This window comes from Panthera uncia, chromosome F1, assembly GCF_023721935.1.
Source record: "Panthera uncia isolate 11264 chromosome F1, Puncia_PCG_1.0, whole genome shotgun sequence".
In the NCBI taxonomy this organism is placed as follows: domain Eukaryota; kingdom Metazoa; phylum Chordata; class Mammalia; order Carnivora; family Felidae; genus Panthera; species Panthera uncia.
The window spans coordinates 62,359,804-62,382,554 of record NC_064813.1 but is presented as its reverse complement, the minus strand read 5'-3'; the positions used below and the strand labels follow the sequence as shown (position 1 = coordinate 62,382,554).

Genomic DNA, 22,751 nt, shown 5'->3' with positions numbered 1-22,751 from the left:
CCCCGCCCCGCCGTGCGTCACATCCGGTCTGGGAGTTACCGCCCACTCGCCCCGGTGCCTCTGCCTCCAGGCCGCTCTTCGGTTCGGATCCTGCGGATGGTTTTGGCTGTGTCTTCATGTAGGACCTACCGTCTGCCCCGCCGGCCGCGGTGAATTCCGCCTGCGGTGCTTTAACTTGTGCAACAGAGACAGTGCCCCTGGGAGAGGGGCAGAACCCTTTCGGACGGGTTAACCGGAGAGTGGGGGCGCGGGTTGGGATCTGGGTGCCAGTGCCCTCTGCCCAGCACAGGGCGGTGGGAAAGGAGGGAAGGTGAATTTCCCCTCAGAGATTCCGGGGTAAGGGGCGGGGGGGGGGGGGGGGGAATATGTTTTGAGCCGCAAAGCTGTGCAGGTGTGCAGTCAGGAAGAGAGGCTGGGAAAAACAAGGAAGTTTCATGGAGATGACTTTTGAAGCGCGGATAGGTTTGGCTGAGGAAAATGGCTTCAGTTTAATATGAGATCACTGGAAGTCGAGGTATTCAGGTGCCCAGTAAAGCCCTTTCCTCCATCTTCCCACTTTATGATCTCTTCCTGTAGCCCATAATTACTTACAGTAAAGAGTGTTTTGAAGACTTAGGGGGTGTTACTGGCAGGGCCCCGATTCGGCCCCACAGTGTGAAAAGTCAGAGAAGCCTAGAAATGTACTCCTTGAGGGAGGGGCCGGTGTCCTGATTTCTCACCGTCTTCAGGCTGGGCTTCATCATCAGGCCTCCTCACCAGCTCCTGTCCCTTCTTTTGTGTCCTGGACTCCGGATCCCTCGACCGTCAGTACTTTGTGCACAGCCCAGGTAACACGTTTTGTTCTGTCCTCAGTGCCTCAGTAGATGCTCAGTAAATGTTTGTTATATGACCAGATGGTGGGAAACACTAGGGTACCAACCATCCACAGAACATTTCATCAGTGGGTGGTTGTGCCCCGTTAAGAGCACAAATCAAAGGGCAGTCCAGCCCTCCCGCCTCCCCATTTGAGACCCTGATCATTAAACTGGGATTTTCCCGTGCTGGGAAATCTGAGTCCTGCCTTGTGCCATTCACAGGCCCAGAGCCATGGCCATCTTCTCTTCTTCCTGGGAACTACCGCTGGTGGCTGTGTGCCAGGTAACCTCAACCCCAGACAAGCAGCAGAACTTTAAAACATGCGCAGAGCTTGTTCGAGAGGCTGCCAGACTGGGTGCTTGCCTGGCTTTCCTGCCGGAGGCATTTGACTTCGTTGCGAGGGACCCTGCAGAGACGCTCCGCCTGTCTGAGCCACTGGGTGGGAACCTTTTAGGAGAATATACCCAGCTTGCCAGGTATCAGGGCAAGGGGGAGGAAAAGGTAGTTTCTTTGTTGGGCACTTGTCCCTGAGTTGCCAGGTGGGAGGGTAGAACCTTGAGAAGAGTCGTCCATGTCACCTCCTCCCCCTGCCCCCCTCCTCCCCCAGGGAATGTGGACTCTGGCTGTCCTTGGGTGGTTTCCACGAGCGAGGCCAGGACTGGGAACAGACTCAGAAAATCTACAATTGTCATGTGCTTCTGGACAACAAGGGTGAGACTTCCGAACTCTCCAGCCTCCCTCTTCCCAGGCTTTGCTACCTAAAGTAAGATCCTCCAGAACTGTTACGCAACTCTTTGCTTGGTCAAGGGGCATTTGTACTTGGCATCCTAGCTTACAAGCTAGCTCCCTGGGAGGAGAGGAACGAGGTTGGCTGCTTCTAGGGCACCAGCACTGAGCACTCCTTCTCCATCTTGCTCCAGGGTCAGTAGTGGCCACTTACAGGAAGACCCATCTGTGTGACGTGGAGATTCCAGGGCAGGGGCCTATGCGTGAGAGCAACTCTACCATCCCGGGGCCCAGTCTCGAGTCTCCTGTCAGCACACCAGCAGGCAAGGTGGGAGTTGTGAGAGGAGGAGATGCGGGATCAGGAACACGAGGGAGGAGAGTAGGAACACTCTGAGGTGGTAACAGAGGCTGGAAAGCCCTAAGGAGCGGGGTAGGGAGGTAACGACTAGATGCCGTGACGAACAGAATAGGGGTGTCAGGCTCTTTTTCGTTGCAGGTTGGTCTAGCGATCTGCTACGATATGCGCTTTCCTGAACTCTCTCTGGCATTGGCTCAGGCTGGAGCAGAAATACTTACCTACCCTTCAGCTTTCGGATCTGTTACGGGCCCAGCCCACTGGGAGGTAAGAGACCCTCCCTTCAAAACCCAAGGGCCTCCTCTAAACTTCCTTCTCCACCCTTGGCCCTACCAGCCGAAGAAAAGATTTTCCTCCCCTTCCCACCCAGGGGGAAGCATTCATTCCCTAGATTGCTGCCCTTCACGTTAGAGAACAGGTAACAGTAAATCATTCCTAGGCAGTTATCAGAATGGTCACAAGGAGTAGACTGGCCTGTAACATCTGTCACCTATCGATTCCCCACTGGACGTTCCATGTACGTGAGTGAACGCACGTCTCCTCATCCCCAGGTGTTGCTGCGGGCCCGTGCCATTGAAAGCCAGTGCTACGTCGTGGCAGCAGCACAGTGTGGACGCCACCACGAGAAGAGAGCAAGTTATGGCCACAGCATGGTGGTGGATCCCTGGGGGACAGTGGTGGCCCGCTGCTCTGAAGGACCGGGCCTCTGCCTTGCCCGAATCGACCTCCGTTATCTGCGACAGCTGCGCCAACAGCTGCCTGTGTTCCGGCACCGCAGGCCGGACCTCTACGGCAGTCTGGGCCACCCACGGTCTTAAGACTGACTTCTGGGAGCTGACACTCCCATCGTGAGCTGGCGTTGCCGTGACTTGATGGCAGGACCCGGGCGCGGCTCCCCTCACGTGGAGAAGCTCGACTGCCTTGGCGGAACACAGGCTCAGCTTCTCGAGAAAGAAGAAACTTTCGCCTGAGCTCCCATTTCAGTTTCAGAAAGGTGGAATTTTCTACAGTCACTGTTTATTTCATGAAAACCGAAGTTATGCAGAGGGCTGAGCAGCACTGGCATTGAAAAAAATAGAATCATCAGAAAGTCTGTGTCTGGACATCTCCTTTGGGAGCTGAAAAGGGGAGGTGGGGTCGTACCAGCCGGACGAGGCTCCAGTTCTAGGCCTTCTGGCTCCTTCGACAAGCCTCCCTGCCCCGATCAAAGTGCGACACTCAGTGCATGTCCCGGCCCCACGCTCCCAAGCTTGAGCGTGGGAGTGGGGTAGAGAGGGGGGGGAGGAAAAAGGAGAGAGGGGTGGGTACTGAATGACTTCGCTTTCACCTAGACTGCCCTTCGCCCAAGCCAGAAGAAAGCAAAGGGGAAAGGGCTGCAGGGTACATGATTTATTTTCACTTGAACATGGAAGGGAAGTCTCACACTCCCCCTTCCCCTTTCCAGGGGGAGTGTATTTTTATCAGCAACCCCTTTGCCATCCGCCCTGTGCGGGAGCAGGGAACTAGGCTGCCCTAGTCCTCTTACCTCAGACTCCCTTTCGGAGGGTTTGACCAAAGGGGGGGAAAGGAAGGCGCCACCCCAGGCAGAGGTTTCAAGCCATGGAATGGAGGAAAACGAGGCAGAGAGGAGCAGCACCAGAGGCCGGCAGAGAGTGGAGAGGGCCACAGCTTCTTTGTTTTTTAAAAATTCTATAATTTGGGAGAGGGTGGTGATTAGTTTCCAAAATACGCTTCAGAGTCCCACCTTCCACACAGCTCCCTCACTCAGCCCTTTGGTTTTTGCAGACAAAATTTAAGAGCCCTCAGAAAGCCAGAAGTACTGATGACCCCGCAATGCACCCGGAAGCAGTGTTCACTTCGATCCCCTACAAAGACTATGTTCTATAGACTTTGCTTCTCCCTCTACGTTTGTCTTACGGCTCAGTGGCAAGGTGGCTGTAGACGCACATCAGGAGGGGACGTGGGAAAGGGAAACAGGGGAAGCCCAGGCACGTGGGTGCAGGGAGGGGTGGGGAACACCGCTTCCATTTTCCTTTGTCTTTTCCTTTAAAAAAAAAAAAAAAAAAAGGCAGGGGTGTGATTGGTCGGAAGGGTAGAGAACAAACCCCAGAACGGTATGTGAGCTCCAGAGGTGGGCGGGGGGAGCAGTCCCCCGAGAGGTGAGAGGTGAGAGGGGAAAGGTCAGGGCAGTGCCTGCAGCATCAAGTTCCTCAGCAGTTTCTGCCGGCCCAGCTCGTAGTCCTCCTCGTCCACATTCACCAGCAGCTTGATGGCTTCGTGGCCCACAGCCTGCTTGAGGGAGTCTGTGATAAAGACACCTTTGAGCGCCTCTAGTAGCGAGCCGTTGATGTAGTCGCGCCAGAAGGCGTCGAGGTAGGTGAGCTCGGAGAACTTGATGTCGCAGATGATGGAGCCCAGGTCCCGGGACTTGAGGATGGTGTTGGCCTGGTTGAAGCGCTCGAACTGCCGCTCCAGTGGGTCCTGCTTGTTCGAGAACACGTTGCCTTGCAGGGCGGTCTCGTGCTGGCAGTATTCGGCCCGAACCCGCAGTCTGATGTCTGTGGGGAAGAGAAGACACGCACAAGCCGTTGCGGAGGGGGCGCGGACAAGCGGGCTCGAGAGGCTGGAAGACCGGCGGAGGAGCAAAGCTGGGAGCGTCACCTGACGGCTTTCCTGCCTCTCCCCCCGGGACCAGTTCTTTCCCAAGCACCTCTGAAATCCTCGCCCGAACACACGAGTTTCCTTTAAACGGGCCAGGCCCAGGCCAGATCACTGCCATCCCTCACGAGGAGCACCCTGCTTCTAGGCAGTATGTTCCTAACAGGCACAAGTTCATTTGTTTTCATTTTGTTTTTAATATATTTTTTAAATGCTTTATTTATTTTTGAGAGAGAAAGAGCGTGAGCGGGGGAGGGGCAGAGAGAGAGAGAGACACACACACACACACACAGAACTCAAAGCAGGCTCCAGGCTCTAAGCTGTCAGCACAGAGCCCGATGCCGGGGCTCAAACCCATGAACCTTGAGATCATGACCTGAGCCGAAGTCCAAGGCTTAACCGACTAAGCCACCCAGGCGCCCCCAGGCACACGAGTTCATTTCAGTATTCGATCAAAACTTGGTCCATCCTACAATAAGGATGTTGTAACAGCATCCCTTTGATCTCGTATTAACTAGAAAGACGTGAATTGGACTCTGCCACAAAGACAGAGGAATTCTCTCCCCACAGATGAGGCCGTTCAATCCCACTAAACCATTCACCCATTCAATGCGAGCCTGGCACTAAACAGCATAAACTGCCCGGGGTCTCAGCACTTCTCCGTATTTCCCCCTCCCATCTGCTCCACCTCCAGAGCCCTTAAACTTCCTCACCACATGTCTGCTTTTCCTTGGGATCTGGTGTTACTGACTTCCGGCGTTTTCGCTGGCTCCCGAGTGTGGCTCTCCCTCGAGCTGGCCGCTTGCTACACATCTGAGGGCCCGACGTGGGGCAGCACACCACAGGATAGTGGGGAGGCACTGGCCAGAGGGGAAAAGGGGAAAAAACATAGTAGGGGAAAAGGAGAAATACAAACCGATCTCTTGGAATGAGGAAGGAATCGCTCAAGACTTAGCACTAAAAGCCTACGGGACCTGAAAAGAGGACGCACGATGTGGGGACAATCACAGGACGCAGGTGAAGCATTAACACCTCACCTAATTTTTATAGGGCTAGATGCCGGGGGAGCGGGGGTGAGAGAGACCCGGCGCCCTTTCATGCAGGCTGGCGAGGCTGGAAAAATGGCGAGTTTAGGGTCTTCTTTTTTTTTTTTTTTTTTAAGTGAGCGCTATTCCCAAAACGGGGCTTGACCTCACAACCCCAAGGTCAAGAGTGCATGCCCCGCTGACCGAGCCAGCCAGGAGAATTCAGAGGAGTTCCTATCTTCTTACCTGTTTTAGGGGATTGGGGAGGCCTCGGTTCTGGATCGCTGAGGGCTCTGGGGGTCACGTAGCGAATTGACGTCTCCTCCAGATACTTGTCTACAAGATCGGGGCACACTATAGGAGGGGAGGGGGTCCTTCAGGAAAAGATGCACCCCCCGCCCCCGGTCCAACCCTCCCACAGGCCTCCTAACTCCTCCTAGGTAGCCCCCAGGGTCATCGCCTCCTCCCACCCGGGCTCCTGTGCTGCCGGCTCCAGGCCTCCCACCACTGGTCCCCGGGCCCCCGCGGTCTGGCCCCTCGTGCACCCTCACCGGCCCGTCTCCTCTTGAGGGTGACGTAGGGCAGCAGGTCGTGGCGAGTGATGATACGCAGCAGCTGCAGCACCTGGCGGAAGTTACTCTCATCGCAGCGGCCCTGGCGCTCCAACGCCAGCAAGAAGTCACGTCCGTTTCGGATGAGGCCACGCTCGTGGTCATCGATGACATCGACAAAGAGGAAGGAAAGGACGCGCACGTCCCTGTGTGTCAGGTGGGCGCCCACGATGTCAAACATGCGGTGCAGGCTATAGAGCCCGTGCTCCTGCTCGCCGCGTTCTTCGGGCCACACCTGGCCGGCCCGCCGCTTCAGGCCCGCCATGCCGGGGGCTCAGGTGCGCGGCGCGGTCCAGAGTCCCCGCTCGGCGGCCGCGGGCCCCGCTACACTGTAGGGACGAGGAAACAGAGCCTGTGAGCCACCCGGTGGAAGAACTGGTCTTGTTCGCTCCCGTACCCCCAGGGCCTAACGCCGTGCCTGGCACGCGGCAACACCGAGGGTTTATCACGTTTTAAAAAGTGATTACTGCAAAATAAAGCCCAGAGCTCTCCACATCCAACAGCTGTTACCTTAAGTCCAGACCCTACTGGAGAAACAGGGTCGCGATCCCTGAGAGTGTTATATGCAACTTCAGGCTGCAGACTCAGCAGGAATTGCCGTTAGAGGGTACCCCGATTCTTCCCCTGCCCCCCAAATACTGCTTTTGGTCCCTTTGTGCTCTCCCTCCTTCCCCCAACCATCTCACCTCTTAAAGGTAGGCAATCCCGAGAAAAGTAGAGAATTCACTTTCTTTTTTTAATGTTTATTTATTTTTGAGAGAGAGAGACAGAGTGTGAGCCAAGGAGGGTCAGAGAGAGAGGGAGACACAGAATCCGAAGCAGGCTCCAGGCTCTGAGCTGTCGGCACAGAGCCCGACGCGGGGCTCGAACTCACAAACTGTGAGATCGTGACCAGAGCTGAAGTCAGATGCTTAACCCACTGAGCCACCCAGGCGCCCCAAGAATTCGCCCTTAACTAATATGGAAGCTGCAGGAGACAAACCTACAGACGGACAGTAGGGAAACTGAAAATCTTTAGGTAAGACCTAGTTTTCATTCTGCCCGTATCATTAACAAGCTAGCTGTGTAGCTGTGTGACTTCAGGCAAGTCACCTCACTTCAAAGTCACACTGTCCCCCATCTACAAAACATGAAGGAAAGAAGCTACTCCTCAGACTTGTTAAGAATCCAATTAGAAAATACATGTGAAACTGCTGGGGCGATGATTGTGAAAGAGATTTCAAAGAGATAAGCACCCCTGACCTCTGCAGCCCAGAGCCACCCCCTCCCCCAACCTTATCCTCATACTTCCTGCAATCCAACCAAGTTCAAAAGCCTAACTGCACAGGAGGCTAACCAATAATGTTCACCCAAACTCATGGATTTACATCAACGAACATTACTACGTTGAGCACGCTCATGACCCTCCTATGCCAGGTGAACTCACCAATGATGTTCACGCACCATTTGGATATATGCCCCTTCTACTCCTTCCTCGTGGTTGTCATTTCCCCACCCCCTCGCAATGACCCACAGCAGCCAACACTCGTTCTATAATTTGGCATTTGTGGGTTTTTTTTTTAATATTTATTTATTTTGGAAGAGAGAGAGCATGAGAGAGAGAGAACGAGGAGAGGGGCAGAGAGGGAGACAGAGAATCCCAAGCAGGCTCCACGCTCAGCAAAGAGCCTGACGCGGGGTTTAATCTCACAGTCGTGATCGTGACCTGAGCCAAAATCGAGTCAGACGCTCACCCGACTGGGCCCCCCAGGCGCCCCCATAATTCAGTGTTTGGCTCACCAAGTTTCAGCATCAAGCTGGGTAATGTCAATGACCTGTGACCAAGCCTGAAGTCCACAGGCTTCCACATCCACACTTGTCACACACACGTGCCGCCCAATACTGTTCTACCAAACCACAGCTCCAATCACCTGATCCATTATATATTCCTATTGAAGCCACTTCTAAATACGTCTCCAATCACCTCCACCGCCCTGCTTCAGGTCCTGATGATCCCTCACTTGGACTATGGCAACAGCCTCTCGAGGGCTCCCCTGCCCACCAATCTTAACCCACCTAAGTCCATCCCTCATATCCAGCTGAATTCGCTATCTAAAATCCACAACTGATGAGCGCCTGGGTGGCTCAGTTGGTTAAGCGTCCGATTTCAGCTCAGGTCATGATCTTGCAGTCTGTGAGTTTGAGCCCTGTGTCAGGCTCATGCGGACAGCTCAGAGCCTGGAACCTGCTTTGGATTCTGTGTCTCTGTTTCTCTCTGCCTCTCTCCCACTCATGCTCTGTCTGTCTCTCTCTCTCTCTCTCAAAAATAAACATTAAAAAAAACATTTTTTGGGGGGCGCCTAGGTGGCTCAGTCGGTTAACATCCAACTTCAGCTCAGGTCATGATCTCACAGTCCGTGAGTTCGAGCCCTGCATCAGGTTCTGTGCTGACAGCTCAGAGCCTGGAGCCCGCTTCAGATTGTGTCTCCCTCTCTCTCTGCCCCTCCTCTGCTCACGCTCTGTCTCAAAAATAAATAAAAACATTAAAAAAACCCACATTTTTAAAAATAAAATGCACAACTGACCACATCACTTTTCTGCTTAAGACCTATCTACAGCCCCCTCCTTACCTAGAACACTCCAGAGTCCTCACACAACACACCAAGCCTTCTGAGATCAGGCCCTGCCTACCTTTTCAACCTCATAACCCACTTTTGATTCTCTACCGTTATCGGTTTGTTTATAACTCACATACAGCAGGCAGCTCATTTCTCTGTCCCTTTCTTCAGGCTACTGCCATTGCCTGAGTGCCCCTCTCCCTTCTCTGTACCCTACCCCCCTATACCACTCCTCTTTTTCACACAGCTAACTCCTACTCGTCCTTTACGAGTCAGCTCAGATACCATCTTCAAATTCATTCTCCACACCTCCATGCTGGGATACGTAATCCTCTTCTGTGCTCCTATGGAACATCATGCGTATTTCTTTTAAACCCCATTTGTGTATTTATCACCCCAGCCCATCTTAAGCAACTCGTGAAAATGGACTAAGTCACATTCACCTTTATATTCTCAGTGCCTAGCAATGAATAGAGGTTGGTACACAGTACTCACAACCTACTGAACCGAGCTTAGTCTCCAAGAAATCATCAAAAGCAGCATCAATTAAGAAACAAACCCACACAGGGGCGCCTGGGTGGCTCAGTCGGTTGAGCGTCTGACTTCGGTTCAGGTCAAGAGCTTGCAGTTCGTGAGGTCGAGCCCCACGTCGGGCTCTGTGCCGACAGCTGGGAGCCTGGAGCCTGCTTCGGATTTTGTGTCTCCTTCTCTCTCTACCTCTCCCCCAATTGCACTCTGTGTCTCTCTCTCTCAAAAATAAATTCAAAAATTGGGGCGCCTGGGTGGCGCCGTCGGTTAAGCGTCCGACTTCAGCCAGGTCACGATCTCGCGGTCCGTGAGTTCGAGCCCCGCGTCAGGCTCTGGGCTGATGGCTCGGAGCCTGGAGCCTGTTTCCAATTCTGTGTCTCCCTCTCTCTCTGCCCCTCCCCCGTTCATGCTCTGTCTCTCTCTGTCCCAAAAATAAATAAAAAACGTTGAAAAAAAATTTTTTTAAATAAATAAATAAATAAATTCAAAAATTAAAAGCAAAAAACAAAAAACAGATACACACACCCTGGTTACCACGCATACACTCTAGCTAGCCGTAGCCTCCCCTACGCTGTGTGGAACTACCCATACCACGGCACCCTACTAAGCAAGAAGATTGGTGGTCCCGTTTTATACACCGAGACACTGAGGCTAAGTTACAAAAGAGAGTAAGGCACGCCAGGGTGGCTCAGTCGGTTAAGTGACCGTCCGACTCTGGACTTCAGGTCAGGTCATGATCGCACGGTTTGATCAAGCCCCGGGTCAGGCTCTGCGCTGACCAGATGGAACCTGCTTGGGATTCTCTCTGCCTCTCCCCTGCTCACAGTGTGTGTGTGTATGCTCTCTCTCGCAAAATAAATAAAGTTTAAAAGAGAGAGAATAAAATGAGCCACTTCCAAAGAGCCAAGTTGATGGGGTCTTAGAAAACTGCAGAGCAAGTGAACCCAATCCTCCCTTCCTCAAGAACCTAAAAGGGAAGCAAAGACTCATACCCATAAGAAAAGGGGAGCTCCATCCCGCACTCACTTAGCCCCCAAACATGGGTTTGATATACGGACAAGAAATATGGCTCACAGCTACTTAGGAGAGCCCAGATGCCCCCCACCCCCCACTCGCCTGCTGAGCATGGGAACAGCTGGGAAAACAGCTACCCAACTACAGGGTAGTTTTCTCTGTATCTTCCTCTCACCTGTTGTACTTACTGGGTACAAATGGGGGCGGGGTGGGGGGGGTGCTGAAGGAAAGTAACTCCTTGCTCATAGCAGGCAACATGAGAAAACCGAGCCTCCTTAGGCGTCTCCCTGTTCCCTGTCCCACCTGTTCCTCTTGGCCAGCTGCTGATTATGAGGATCTCAGAAAAAGCAGATGGGCAGGTTTCACATTCAACCAATCCTAAGAGCAGGTTGCTAGAGAGCTCCCTAATTCAAACTGTTCTGACTTTAAGTCCCCGGAAATGAAGAAATATGGTCCCTACATACCTCGCCCCTGGAAAATGAGGCAAAATGCAGGAAAGCCATTATAGTCCTAATTATTATATATCAATGGATGCAATTCTGTAATAGACCTCAGTCCTCTGAGGGTTAACTCCCTAGATAGGATGGAAGAAACAGCCACCTTAAGTCCTAGACCCCAGGCTGGATCATTCAAAGTGCCAGGAATTATCAGTGCTTCTAGGTCAGTGGTTCTCAACCACGGAGGACGCTGCCTCCCCCCCCCCCCCCCCCCCCCCCCGGACATCTGGCGATGTCTGGAGACATTTCAGACTGTTATGACTGGAAGGGGTAAAGGACTGTGCCAGTGGCATGCAGTGAGTAGAGGCCACGGATGTCTCTAAACATCTTAGAATGCCCAGAAGAGCCCCCACAACAAAGAATTATCCAGCCCCAAATGTCAATAATGCTGAGGATGAGAAACCCTGTTCTCGATGGACCATGACACGAAGGGGCCAAAGAAGAGAGACCGTATGTCACCGTCCCCCCTAGATCTAGAGACGGAAGCCATTGGGTCCCTCTGACCCAAACCCATCGAACAGTATTTCAGAAGAAAAGCAAAGCCGGTCACACACAGACTATAAACTCGTAAGTCCAACGAACCCGAAGGAGTCCCACCCACTCCAACCCTGGCTTCTCTAACACCTGCGGCTGCCATTCAGGTGAGCAGCAAGCGGTGGGCCTACACTCTCTTCGGCCCCATCCCAGGAGGTCGAATGTGACCTAGTTCAATCTGGATCTCTACGAAGATAAGAGAAATGCCATCCTGTGCAAGACAAACAGAAAGGATCCTGCCCTTAGGCCTCACAGCCACCTTTCAAGTCCTGAACCTAGAGTTGCAGACCCTTCCTTATTTGACTGCTCATCAGACATCCTGCTTATTCTATGAAGCGAAATGCAGAAGAGGCTAGAGTTTCCCAAGGCCGTGTCCTTGAGAGAACTGTCAGGAGGCTGACGGGCAAGCTAATACGCACCCCCCCCCCCCACTTAATTATCATCTGGGATGGTGAGTTCACTCAGTTAGCAATCCAGATGGGGTTCCAAGAATCGATCTAACTTCAGTGCTGAAAGAACATGCCCAACTTCCTCTTAAACCAAAATATACTCAGCTTTCTGTGGCAGTGAAGCTTGGGAACACAGCTTAAATTATACAGAGATCCCAGAGAGACCAGAGTCGTGAGGAGAACGTACCCCCTCTAAACAACAGAATTAAGAGACCTTCTGAGTCCCGGTATCTGAAATATTGCCAGATAACAAGAAACGGACCAAACGCTCAGCTCAACGAGAGTCCTGATCCCGCGGGCTGCTTTGAGTCCACTTGAGAACCTAACAGGGGTCCCCCCGCTACAGTTCCCCAAGAATAATTCTTTATTCCGAGGAACCGCCGCATTTCCTGGAGTTGTAGTTTTTTGCTAGTTTGTTTTCTTTAGGGAGGCCCAAGCCAGCCCAGGGCCAACAGACGGTGCCTATATACCTACAGAATTGTCTGTCTGGTTCCTACTTCCAAGCAAACTCTAGTCTCATCCCAACCAGGAATGACATCCGTATTTTTTGAGGTACTTGGCTCTCTCAGAAGCCCTTAGAGGACAGTCCCGTGGAGGAAACAAAAAAGAATGATCTCTTGAAAGGAAGACGCAACTCTGGTATCATCGCAACCAGGATGACATCTGTATTTTCGTAGAACTAGAGGTATTTGGCTCTCTCCGAAGCCCTGGGGGACGAAAGTCATGTGGAAGAACTAAAAGAGTGAGGTCTAGAAAGTTGGAATGAAAACAGCACGGAGAAGCCTGAAGAGGGCAGAAAGAGCTTTCCTGCTGGTGGGATAGGGAAAATGTAGCCAAATATCTGGAAGTCAGAATTACACAGTATGTTTTCAAAAGGAAGATTCCAGGAACCCTGAACAACGAAAAGACAAAGGTGAGGTGCTTCAGCAGCCCTCCAAGAGTAACACTCAGAGACACTGTACAAGGGCACCAGTTCCGTATGTTACAAAAAAAAAGTGTCTCTCAGAGCTCGCCAAGAAGACTAGATAATGACAAACCAAAGCTGGGGGCTTGCCCCCACACACCTGATTTCTGCTCTCCTTTTCCTCCTACCAATTTCCAGTTATCCAGAGACACAGTGACTGCAACAGGTCGTATGCACTCAGCTGGGTAGGTGAAAACACATGTTCCCTGGCCTCGAACCCCTTACTGGGCTCAACCCCAATGCATTTCTCTTGCCATTCCCATCCCCTTCCATTGTTCAAAAAACAAACAAAAAAACCATAAAAAGTTCCAGACTTACCTTTGCAAGAAACTTAATTTCCCAGGTCTCTTCCTAGCACAAGGTTGGAAGCCAGCAGCAAAACAAAAACAAATGAGGGGGAAAGAGTCAATTTTCAAGCGTGATTTTGAAACATCAAAGGCCCAAAAAATTAGTCAGTCCCAGTTCCAAAAATACACAGACACACCTAAAGCCATTTCGATTAAAATGATCCACTGTGAGCTAAAGGGGAGAACTCACTCCCAACCAAGTCCCCAGGCCTCCCTAACGCTCTACTGGCCAATTCAAGAAACAATACCAACTCCCAGAACTTCCAGCCTGGGTGGCTCATGGCAAGAAAGGTCCCAAATTCGACAACTTGCGGGAAAACCAATCATCCTCTGATACCTTCTCACCTGACTCCTCAATGCCTTATGAGACCCACGTCTTTCGTTACATTTTTGTTACATTTTAACACTGACTTTCAACTTTAGGGAGAACTGGAGACAGGGAAATGATTACAGCCAAAGAAGGCACTTTCTATCCCTTCGCTTATCAGACCAGACCTAGCCTCCAAATTCTGTCTTCACCCTTTCCCTTTGCACACAGTGAAAACAAAATATCCACTGAGGCCGGGCTCCCTGATACATCTACATTTCACCAGGGAACCTTTCCTATATGTGAACGCTGACCCCTCCCTCTCAGCACTTAAACAGAAAAAAAAAAAAAAAAAGAAAAAAAAAGTCTGGAAACTAAAGCAATCATTTAATTATCCAGGCTGCCCAGATGCCATCCTGTTTTCTGTTCCCTTTCTCAGACTTCCAGAGCCTCCACCCTGGCATGTAGGGCTCCAAACCAGCATGGCTGTTTCCCCATTCTTACACTGCTAATTGCTAGAAACTAGAAAAGTCCTTTACTCCTTCTACACTTCGGCGGCCGTGACACCGGCTTCCCCGTTCTCCCTTCTTTCCCTGACCAGGAAAAACAAGGGAGCAGTAAGTCAGGGAGCCTCTGGAAAGCAAATCCAGTTGAACCCTCATCCGTTCTCCAAATTCCCTAATTCTCCCAATTCCCCATTTCTCCAAACCATTCCCTTCTGCCCTTCCCACCCTATTAAAAGCTAAAGGCCTGGCCATTAGAATTGGTTGCAACTGAGGCTGCTTAACTCTGCTCGCTCTTCCTTTCCACGGGGAAAGGGAAACCCCCAACCTCTATCCCCCGTGCAGCTCCACTGTCCTATCTCCCAGCCCATTCCCCTTCCTCCCAAACTTTCCTCTTAGTCTCTCACTTTCCCCATTACCTCGTCACACCGCCACGCTCTCCATTCCCCCCAATCTCCGCGCTCTCCTTTTCCACCCAAATGCTCCCCTAGGCCCTTCCCCCCCCCCCCCCCCATTTCCCCCCTTCCAAACCCCCCCCCCCCCCACGTCTGAAGTCCCCTCCTCACCCTTTCCCACCCCCTCCCAAGACCGCTCTCCAGAGTCCAGTCCCTCCCACCACATGCCACCGGCCTCTTCCCCTCCTCACCCTCGGCCGCTCCCTCCCGCGCCCACCGCCCTCAATCCGGCGGGATCGCAGCCTCACTCCCACCTCGGCCGCGCCAGCACCCCCGGCCGGGCCCGGCCCGGCCCTTGTTTACGCCCCTCCCCGCGCCCAATCCCCCGCCTCGCCCCTGCTCTCTCCCACAGTTGCCACCTCCCCCGCACGCCCCCTCGGCCGCTCCCCTCCCCCACCTCGCAGCGTCCCGTCACCTCCCTCTCTCGAGGTTCTCGGGCTGGACGTCGCCTCCGCCTCCCCCTCCACTTTCCTTCCCCTAGCCCTCCGCGGCCCCGCCCGGCCCCGCCCCGTCCCGCTCGCCTCCCCCTCCCCACCCCGCCGCCCCGCCGCCTCACTCTCGGCTCAGGCTCGGCGCCGCCATGTTGGATCCATCCGCGCCGCCCTCCCGTGCCGTCGCACGCCGCCGCATCCGGGCTCCGGCCGCCGCCGCCGCCGCCGCGGGCGGGGGGGGGGCGGGGGGGGGGGGGCGGCCGCGTCCGGAGCAGCGCCTCCCGGAACCCGGCCGGTTAGCGGCGGCTTCGAGACCATAGTGAGGCATGAGCCGGGGTGGCCATGCTAGGTGTGGGCAGCCTGGCAGCGGCATTAACCGGGGCGTGGATAGCTTCACTTTGGGTCGAGAGACTAGAGACTGGCAGCCATCTTGCTTTGGGGCAAGCGGGCAACGCAAGTTCTTCCCGACGGCGGCTTCAGGGCCGTCACGAGGCGGGAGTGCGGGTTGCGTTCTCGGGTGTGAGGACGTTGGCGGCGCCGGAGCCGGCCGGTGTCGACTTCAAGACCCATCGAAAGACTGGGACTAGCAGCCATGACTCATGAGGGCGGAATCTAGCAAGGGTCGGACTGCCCCCGCGAACTTCGGGAAAGGTTCACGATCGGGATTTGACCTTTGCCCTGAACTTCCGGTAAATCCGGACTTTCCGTGAACCTTAGTCCGGAGCCGAGAGCGCTGCTCGGATGCCCCCTCGGATTTCACTCTTTGAGCATTTGCCTTTTAAGCGCCCGCTTCCCGAAGGAAGTGTCGCCAGAGCCGAACCTTAGACTGGTGGGAATTGGGGCTGGGGGGGGCCGGATACGTTCTGGAGCTGTCAGCAGCCTGTGGGTTAAAGGAGAGGTAACAGAGGAGGCCTGGGAGAATGGGAGGGGCCGATGGCGCAAGGCCTTGTAAATTAGTTGATTTTATCCGAAGGGCCGTGATTTTATTCGAAGAGCCTTGGCCGTGAAGGGAACAATTGTGTTTGCGTTTTTTAAAGATCGCTGGTTGCAGTAGGGAGAATGGATAGGAGGGAACGACGTTAGAGGCAAGGGGACCAGTTGGGAATTTTTTTTACCCAGGCAGGAGACGGGGGTGGTCCGCCCTAGAGAAGGGCGACTGCAGGCGGAGAAAACTAGATCGGAGATGGGGATGAGGCCGAGGTTATTTCCCAGTGCTCTGACTCGGACAACTGGGGAAAAGTGATGCCATTTTCTGTTTTGTTTGGGGGGAGAGAATGAGTTTTCGGTGCCTGTGGGATGCCTATCAGACAATTGAATATTCGGTAACGTGGATTGGAAGCCCGACAGAAAAGTTTGAGGTGTGCGTGCGCGCGAGCGAGCGTGTGAACGTAGATAGTTGTTGAAGCCGGGGAAGTGGATAAGACGGCCTGGAGAGGGATGTCTGCGTCTGAAAAATGAGGGGAGAGAACAGGAAAGGGGGGCGTTGAGAAGGGGCAGACGAGGGGAAGAAGGAATCCAGGAGAGAAGTATCAGGGAACCTGGTCAAAGTGATAAACGTAAGAGATTAGGTAAATGTGGACTAAAATGTGACCAGTGGGTATTGCAAAATTGCCTTTAGTGATTTTGAAGCACCTTGTTTCAGAGATGCGGTGGGATAGGAACCAGAGTAAGTTGAATTGAGCGACTGGAAAGGGACAGTTTGTAAAGACGTTTTCTCACGGTGTTGTCTGTAAAAAAAAGGGGCTGGCAGTCGAGTGTAGCCTGAGGCTGAATTCCAAAGAAAGGGAAGGAGTTTTCGCTGCCTGTGGGAAGGCCAGAACTACCAATGGCGATTGAATGGCGATTGAATATACAGATCTAATAGTAGAAGTAAATTAAATGGAAATTACTACCTGGGGAAAAAAAGCAATGCCAGAAGAATCCATACAGCACATTTACACAGGCATTAAAAAGTTGACCATGAAGAGTGTGGGCCTGAGAAGGCTGGAATTTATACTTTTTTATTTTAGATCCGTCTTTACTGTTTGAATTTGTTTTCCTATGCACATATGTGGTCTTTACAGAAAACTACTTTTTTTTTTTTAAACTTTAGTGATATATAGGTCAGAAATTCGGAATTACGAACACTTCATTGGCAGTTGAAGCTGTAGATTTGGGTAAACTCCAGAGAACAGCAGAGGGCTAAGGAGAGTGCTTTGGGGAGAATTCCAGCATTTAAAGTGCAAGTAGAGGGGCACTGGCTCGCTCAGTCGGTGAAGCGGCCGACTTCAGCTCAGGTCACGATCTCGCGGTCCGTGAGTTCGAGCCCCGCGTCGGGCTCTGTGCTGCCGGCTCAGAGCTGGAGCCTGCTTCCGATTCTCTCTCTCTCTCTCTCTCTCTCTCTCTCTCTCTGTCTCCCTTCTCTGCTTGCTCTCTCTCAAAAATAAACATTAAAAAAGAAATTTTTTTTAAAGTCCCAAGTAGAAAAAGGGCCCTCGGAGAATCTTTGAAGAGGAACAGCCAATGAGAAAGAGTAGAAATGGGGTGATAACTGTTGTAGAATCTGACGGAAGAGAGTGAGTGTTTCAAGAGGATCACAGTTGTTAAAAGTGTCAGATGTCCTCAGGAAGGCACCTAACAGGAAACGTGCTTTTAGTTCCAGACCTACTTTTTCTGGAAGCTTGGCACACAGGTCACATGCAGATCATGAACCTTCCCCCACATATGTGGAATCTGATGCCTGTGCTTTCCACCCTTATGCATCACGGCTGCCAGTCCCATCTCAGAATCCGGTTCTGACACCACCCATGTTTCCACAGTCAGCATTGCTGCCTCTCCCGTTCCTTGCCATGGCCCTGAAGCTGCCCTCAAGAAAAAACCCGTGTTGGGGCACCTGGCTGGCTCAGTGGGGAGAGCATGCGACTCAAGAGTCTCAGGGTTGTGAGTTCAAGCCCCACATTGGGTGCCGGGGTTACTTAAAAAATAAAATTGGAAGTGGATTCTCTCTTTAAAAAAAAGGAAGAAAGAAAGAAAACCCTGTGTTGCCGAAATGGTGAAGATAAGGAAAGTAGGGGTATAGACTGGAGTTGAGCAAGTCAAGAAGTAACGGGGGCGGGGCGGCTCATTAAAAGAAAAAGAACTAACTAGAGGTCACGTGGATTTTCCTAAAACCACCCAGAACGATAGGGGAGTTGGCAGACAGAGGTTACTGAATAGGTGCTGGGGGTCCTCAAAAAGCAGGAGGGCTGGAGCTTCAAGGGGGAACGAGTTTTAGCAAGATGGTAAAAGCACAATCCTCTGAAGATGAACAGCCTCTACTTTAGAAGGTTGAAAGGGGGGCGCCTGGGTGGCTCAGTCGGTTTAAGCCGCAGACTTCGGCTCAGGTCATGATCTCGCGGTCCGTGAGTTCGAGCCCCGCGTCCGGCTCTGTGCTGACCGCTCAGAGCCTGGAGCCTGTTTCGGATTCTGTGTCTCCCTCTCTCTGACCCTCCCCTGTTCATGCTCTGTCTCTCCCTGTCTCAAAAGTAAATAAAACGTTAAAAAAAAAATTTAAAAAAAAAAGGTTGAAAGGAATGGGGTGGGGCGCCTGGGTGGCTCAGCCAGTTGGGCGGCCGACTTCGGCTCGGGTCATGATCTCACAGTCATGTGAGTTCAAGCCCCGCGTTGGGCTTTGTGCTGACAGCTCAAGGCCTGGAACCTGCCTTGGATTCTGTGTCTCCCTCTCTCTGCCCCTCCCCTGCTCATGCTGTCTCTCTCAAAAATAAATAAAATAAAATAAATAAAATAAATAAATAAATAAATAAAATAGAAAATAAAATTAAATTAAAAGAAGAAGAGGGGCACCTGGGTGGCTCAGTCGGTTAAGCATCCAACTTCGGCTCAGGTCATGATCTCTGCAGTCTGTGAATTCGAGCCCCGCGTCGGGCTCTGTGCTGACAGTTCAGAGCCTGGAGCCTGCTTCAGTCCTGTGTCTCCCTCTCTCTCTTTTCCTCTCCCCCTCATTCTCTCTCTCTCTCTCTCTCTCTCTCTCTCTCTCTCAGAAATAAACATTATCAAAAAAAGAAGGTCGAAGGGAAGAGGTCTCCCTTAGAAAAAGCCAAAAATTTCCACCCCACTCATTTCCCCCCTTGAACCCATGGGAACTCCTCCTCTGTAAACAGCCTCCTCTCTCACCTCATTTTCTTCATAGATTGCTCCCTCGCTTTCCCTCGAGGAAGACTCATCAGGACATAGGTAGCTGTGATGTCGGGGGGCGGGGTGCCCCCAAATACGTAAGTCCCCCCCCAAAAGAAAAACAGGTCTACTACTGAAATTAACCTCACGTTCTCTCCATACCCACATCCTGAAAGTGGCTTGACATGCTGGCGATGCGGACGTCATGGCAGTAATTCCTCTGCATCAGCCCACCCGTCCTCTCCAAACTTAGCGCAACCACATTGAGAGGTTCAGAGAGGAAATGGCGTGCGGAGGACGGCCTTCTCCAATAGTGTGGTGTCCAGTGTGCCCATTGAAGCCTACGGGGGAGAAACCACAGTGCCTCTAAGCTCAGAATGGAAAACGAAAGGGAGGGCTGGGGCTCCCCTTCAACTTAGCAACTGAGCTTTACAAATCCCAGGGCCCGGCCGGCTGTCCCTAAGCTAGTCAATCCATCGGTGGCTGCGTCTGTAGGAATGTTTTGTCTGGGGAGCCTTGGAAGTTCACTCTGTCGACATGAAGCCTTGAGATGTAATAGGTGTTAAAGAGATCGTAACGGCCACGTCAGAGCTGAGCAGATTTCCTGAGACGAACTGTAAAAACACGAGCTAAAGCGGAGAGACCCGTGTGGAAACGGGCACTGTCACACCTGTCACCTGAAAAAGTGTTTCGAACACATTAAGGTTTTTTGTGTTAGCCATAGCTAAACCATTTCCCCCTTGGCTTAACCTCTCCGTCACCTCTACAGTGAAAGCAACGACTTCGTCTCTTGCCTTATGATCCCTTTCTACCCCCTCCTTGCTTCCACTAGAAATTTGGGGAAATTGGGGCACCTGGGTCGCTCCGTCAGTTAAGCATCCGACTCTTGGTTTCAGCTCAGGTCGTGAACTCGGGCAGTCCTGAGTCTGAGCCCCACTTTGGGCCCTGTGCTGAGAATGCGGAACCTTTTTGGGATTCTCTCTCTCCCTCTCTCTCTGTCCCTCCCCTGCCCGTGCTCTCTCTCAAAATAAATAAACTTCAAAACAAAACTCTGGGGTGCCTGGGCAGCTCACTCAGTTAAGCGTCAGACTTCAGCTTAGGTCATGATCTCATGGTTCATGGGATCGAGCCCCACACTGGGCTCTGTGCTGACGGCTCAGAGCCAGGAGCCTGCTTCCGATTCTGTGTCTCCCTCTCTCTCTGCCCCGTAATGCGCACGCACTCACTGTCTCTGTCTCTCTCTCTCTCTCAAAAATGAGTAAACATAAAAAAAAAATCCTCTTGACTCTTGCGGGACCACTCTGATTCCTGTGTCCCTGCCTGGGCTTTACTCTTGAATGTTGGCCCTTCAGCGACTTGTGGACCTGACAGTTCTCTCTAGTTCTTGGGTCTGTTAACTGCAATCTGTTCATGTTATTCTTTTTCAGCCAGACATCTTGTTAGCTCCTAGTTTCATTTGAACTTCAAACCTAACTATAAGCCCTTAGCTAGAACTCCAGTATCTCCTGGCTTCTGAATGGGACCACAATCAGTCATGAATCCTAGTGACCTGTGTAAAAATCTCCTTAACCTGTTCCCTTTGCCCGTTCCCCTGCTCTGACTCACTGATAACGACTTTGGGCAAGTTCCTTCGCTTCTCTGAGCTTCTGTAAAAGGGCAAATATAACATCCACCCCATAGGTCATTGTTTTAGTGATTATATTAAGTTAACATATATGAACTGTTAGCATAGGACCCAGCCCATGGTAAGTGCTCTATCAATGTTACCCAGTATTTATGGGTTAGAATTTTCAGCAGGTTTCAGAAATCCCTGGGGTTCTTTACCAGTGCTCTCTGCTGCCCCCATGTGGATGACTTTTTCTAAGCCATTGGGTATCCTACAGGCCATGACCCAAAACGGCCCTGCTAAATCAGCCTCCCCGGCTAGCTAATTAGAGAATCAATTCTTTGGTTGATTGGTTGTTCAGTCAAATAAAAACGCTTCTATATTCTAGCCCATTCTCTGTTTAAAGGAACTTGTCAGGAAACCTATGTTTTTCTGAAAGCAAGATATACCATCAGGGTGCCTGGGTGGCTCAGCGGGTTGAGTGTTGTCCGACTGTCAGTTTCAGGTCATGATCTCACAGTTTTGTGGGTTCGAGCCCCACATCAGACTCTGTGCTGACAGTGCAAAGCCTGCTTGGGATTCTCTCCCTCCCTCTCTCTCTGCCCCTCCCCACTCATGCTGTTTCTGTCTCTCTCAAAATAAATAAATAAACTTGAAAAATTAAAAAAAAAAAAAAAGATATACCCTCTATGACATTCTCCTAGTTTGTAACAAAGTAACACGGGCAAAGAATGTCACTTAGATTTACTTAACTTGGAGCGCCTGGGCTGGCTCGGTGGAGTGACTCTTGATCTCAGGGTTGTGAGTTTGAGCCCCACACTGGGTGTAGAGACTATTTGAAAATAAAATCTTTAGGGGCGCCTGAGTGGCTCAGTCAGTTAAGTATTCACCTCTTTGGTTTCGGCTCGGGTCATGATCTCACAGTTCATGAGATCAAACCCCACGTCAGGCTCTGCTTAGGAGTTCCTCTCTCCCTCTCTCCCTCTCTGCTCCTCCCGTATGTGTGTGCTCTGTTCTCTCTCTCTCTCAAAATAAATAAAACATTTCTAAAAATACTAAAATAAAATCTTAAAAGAAGACACAGGTAGGTCTTCATGGAGCTCACTGTTTACATGAGCATACAGACACTAAGGAAAGAAAATAAATATTCTAAATTGAGAGAGGTGCTAGGAAGGAAAAGAACAGAAGTCTGTGACAGAAAAATGAGTGATCAGGAAAAGTCTCTCTCTCTCTCTCTCTCTCTCTCTCTCTCTTTAAATGTTTATTGATTTATTTTGAGGGGGAGAGAGTGAGAATGAGCAGGGAGGGGCAGAGAGAAGGAGAGGGAGAGAATCCCAAGCAGGCTCCACACCATCAGCGCAGAGCCTGATGCGGGGCTCAAACCCACGAACCGTGAGATTAGGACCTGAGCCAAAACCAAGAGTCTGACGCTTAACTGACTGAACCCGCCAGGTGCCCCAGGGAAAGTCTCTCTTTGAAGAGGTGACTTGGAAACTGAGACCCAAAGGCCACAAAGCAGCTAACCACCCTGCAGAGAATAGGATACTCCTAGGCTGAGGATACCTAGGCAAGAGGACCAAAGGCGAGGAAGACTTGACATCACGTAGTGGATTGCGGTAAACAGCTGTAGGCATCTGGGGACCACAGCCTTCTTTTCTCAGTGCGCATAAATCACTTTTTTTTTTCTTTTTTAGTTGACATGTAATAATGATTTCAAGAATTGAATTTAGTGATTCATCACTTACATATAACCCCCAGTGCTCATCCCAACAAGTGTCCCCCTTAATGTCCCTCGCCCAGTTAGCCCATCCCCCCTCCAGCAACCCTCAATTTGTTCTCTGTACTTAAGAGTCTCTCACAGTTTGCCTCCCTCTCTGTTTTTATCTTCTTTTTTCTTCCCTTCCCCTATGATCATCTGTTGTATTTCTTAAATTCCACATATGAGTGAAATCATATAATATTTGTCTTTCTCGGGCTGACTTATTTCACATAGCACAATACACTCTAGTTCCATCCGCATTGTTGCAAAGGCCAAGATTTCATTCTTTTCACTCACTGGGAAATATTCCAGTGTTTGTGTGTGTTTGTATCTATATATATATATATATGCGGATGGAACTAGAGTGTATTGTGGTAT

The 22,751-nt window shown here is 51.5% G+C and overlaps 3 protein-coding genes across 8 annotated transcripts in view; 2 read left to right on the top strand and 1 right to left on the bottom strand.

The window, feature by feature from the left end:
- Positions 1-25: 25 nt before the first annotated feature.
- Positions 26-3,029, top strand: NIT1 (nitrilase 1). Of its 4 annotated transcripts, none has more exons than XM_049634648.1 (7): positions 26-149; positions 729-827; positions 1,077-1,331; positions 1,463-1,566; positions 1,776-1,909; positions 2,078-2,203; positions 2,488-3,029. In XM_049634648.1, exons 1-7 carry the CDS (start codon positions 97-99, stop codon positions 2,752-2,754), a joined length of 1,038 nt encoding a protein of 345 aa, XP_049490605.1. In that variant the 5' UTR covers positions 26-96; the 3' UTR covers positions 2,755-3,029. The 4 variants fall into 4 exon arrangements, with proteins under 4 accessions (XP_049490605.1, XP_049490606.1, XP_049490607.1 ...); XM_049634649.1 differs by having other exon boundaries at positions 41-118; XM_049634650.1 differs by lacking the exon at positions 26-149 and adding an exon at positions 294-310.
- A 955-nt stretch (positions 3,030-3,984) lies between these two features.
- On the bottom strand, positions 3,985-15,070 carry DEDD (death effector domain containing). 3 transcript variants are annotated; one of them, XM_049634653.1, is made up of 6 exons: positions 14,982-15,070; positions 13,132-13,164; positions 6,171-6,559; positions 5,866-5,973; positions 5,308-5,454; positions 3,985-4,494 (listed from the first exon to the last, which is right to left on the bottom strand). In XM_049634653.1, the coding sequence occupies exons 3-6, from the start codon at positions 6,493-6,495 to the stop codon at positions 4,118-4,120; spliced, it is 957 nt and encodes a 318-aa protein (XP_049490610.1). In that variant the 5' UTR covers positions 6,496-6,559; positions 13,132-13,164; positions 14,982-15,070; the 3' UTR covers positions 3,985-4,117. The 3 variants fall into 3 exon arrangements, with proteins under 3 accessions (XP_049490610.1, XP_049490611.1, XP_049490612.1); XM_049634654.1 differs by lacking the exon at positions 14,982-15,070 and adding an exon at positions 14,823-14,911; XM_049634655.1 differs by lacking the exon at positions 14,982-15,070 and adding an exon at positions 14,680-14,698.
- Positions 15,071-15,163: 93 nt separating this feature from the next.
- Positions 15,164-22,751, top strand: part of UFC1 (ubiquitin-fold modifier conjugating enzyme 1) — a 22,280-nt gene continuing 14,692 nt past the window's right edge. Inside the window, exon 1 of the mRNA XM_049634657.1 lies at positions 15,164-15,754. The gene's annotated coding sequence lies outside the window, so the exon portion shown is untranslated. The remainder of the gene's footprint in view (positions 15,755-22,751) is intronic.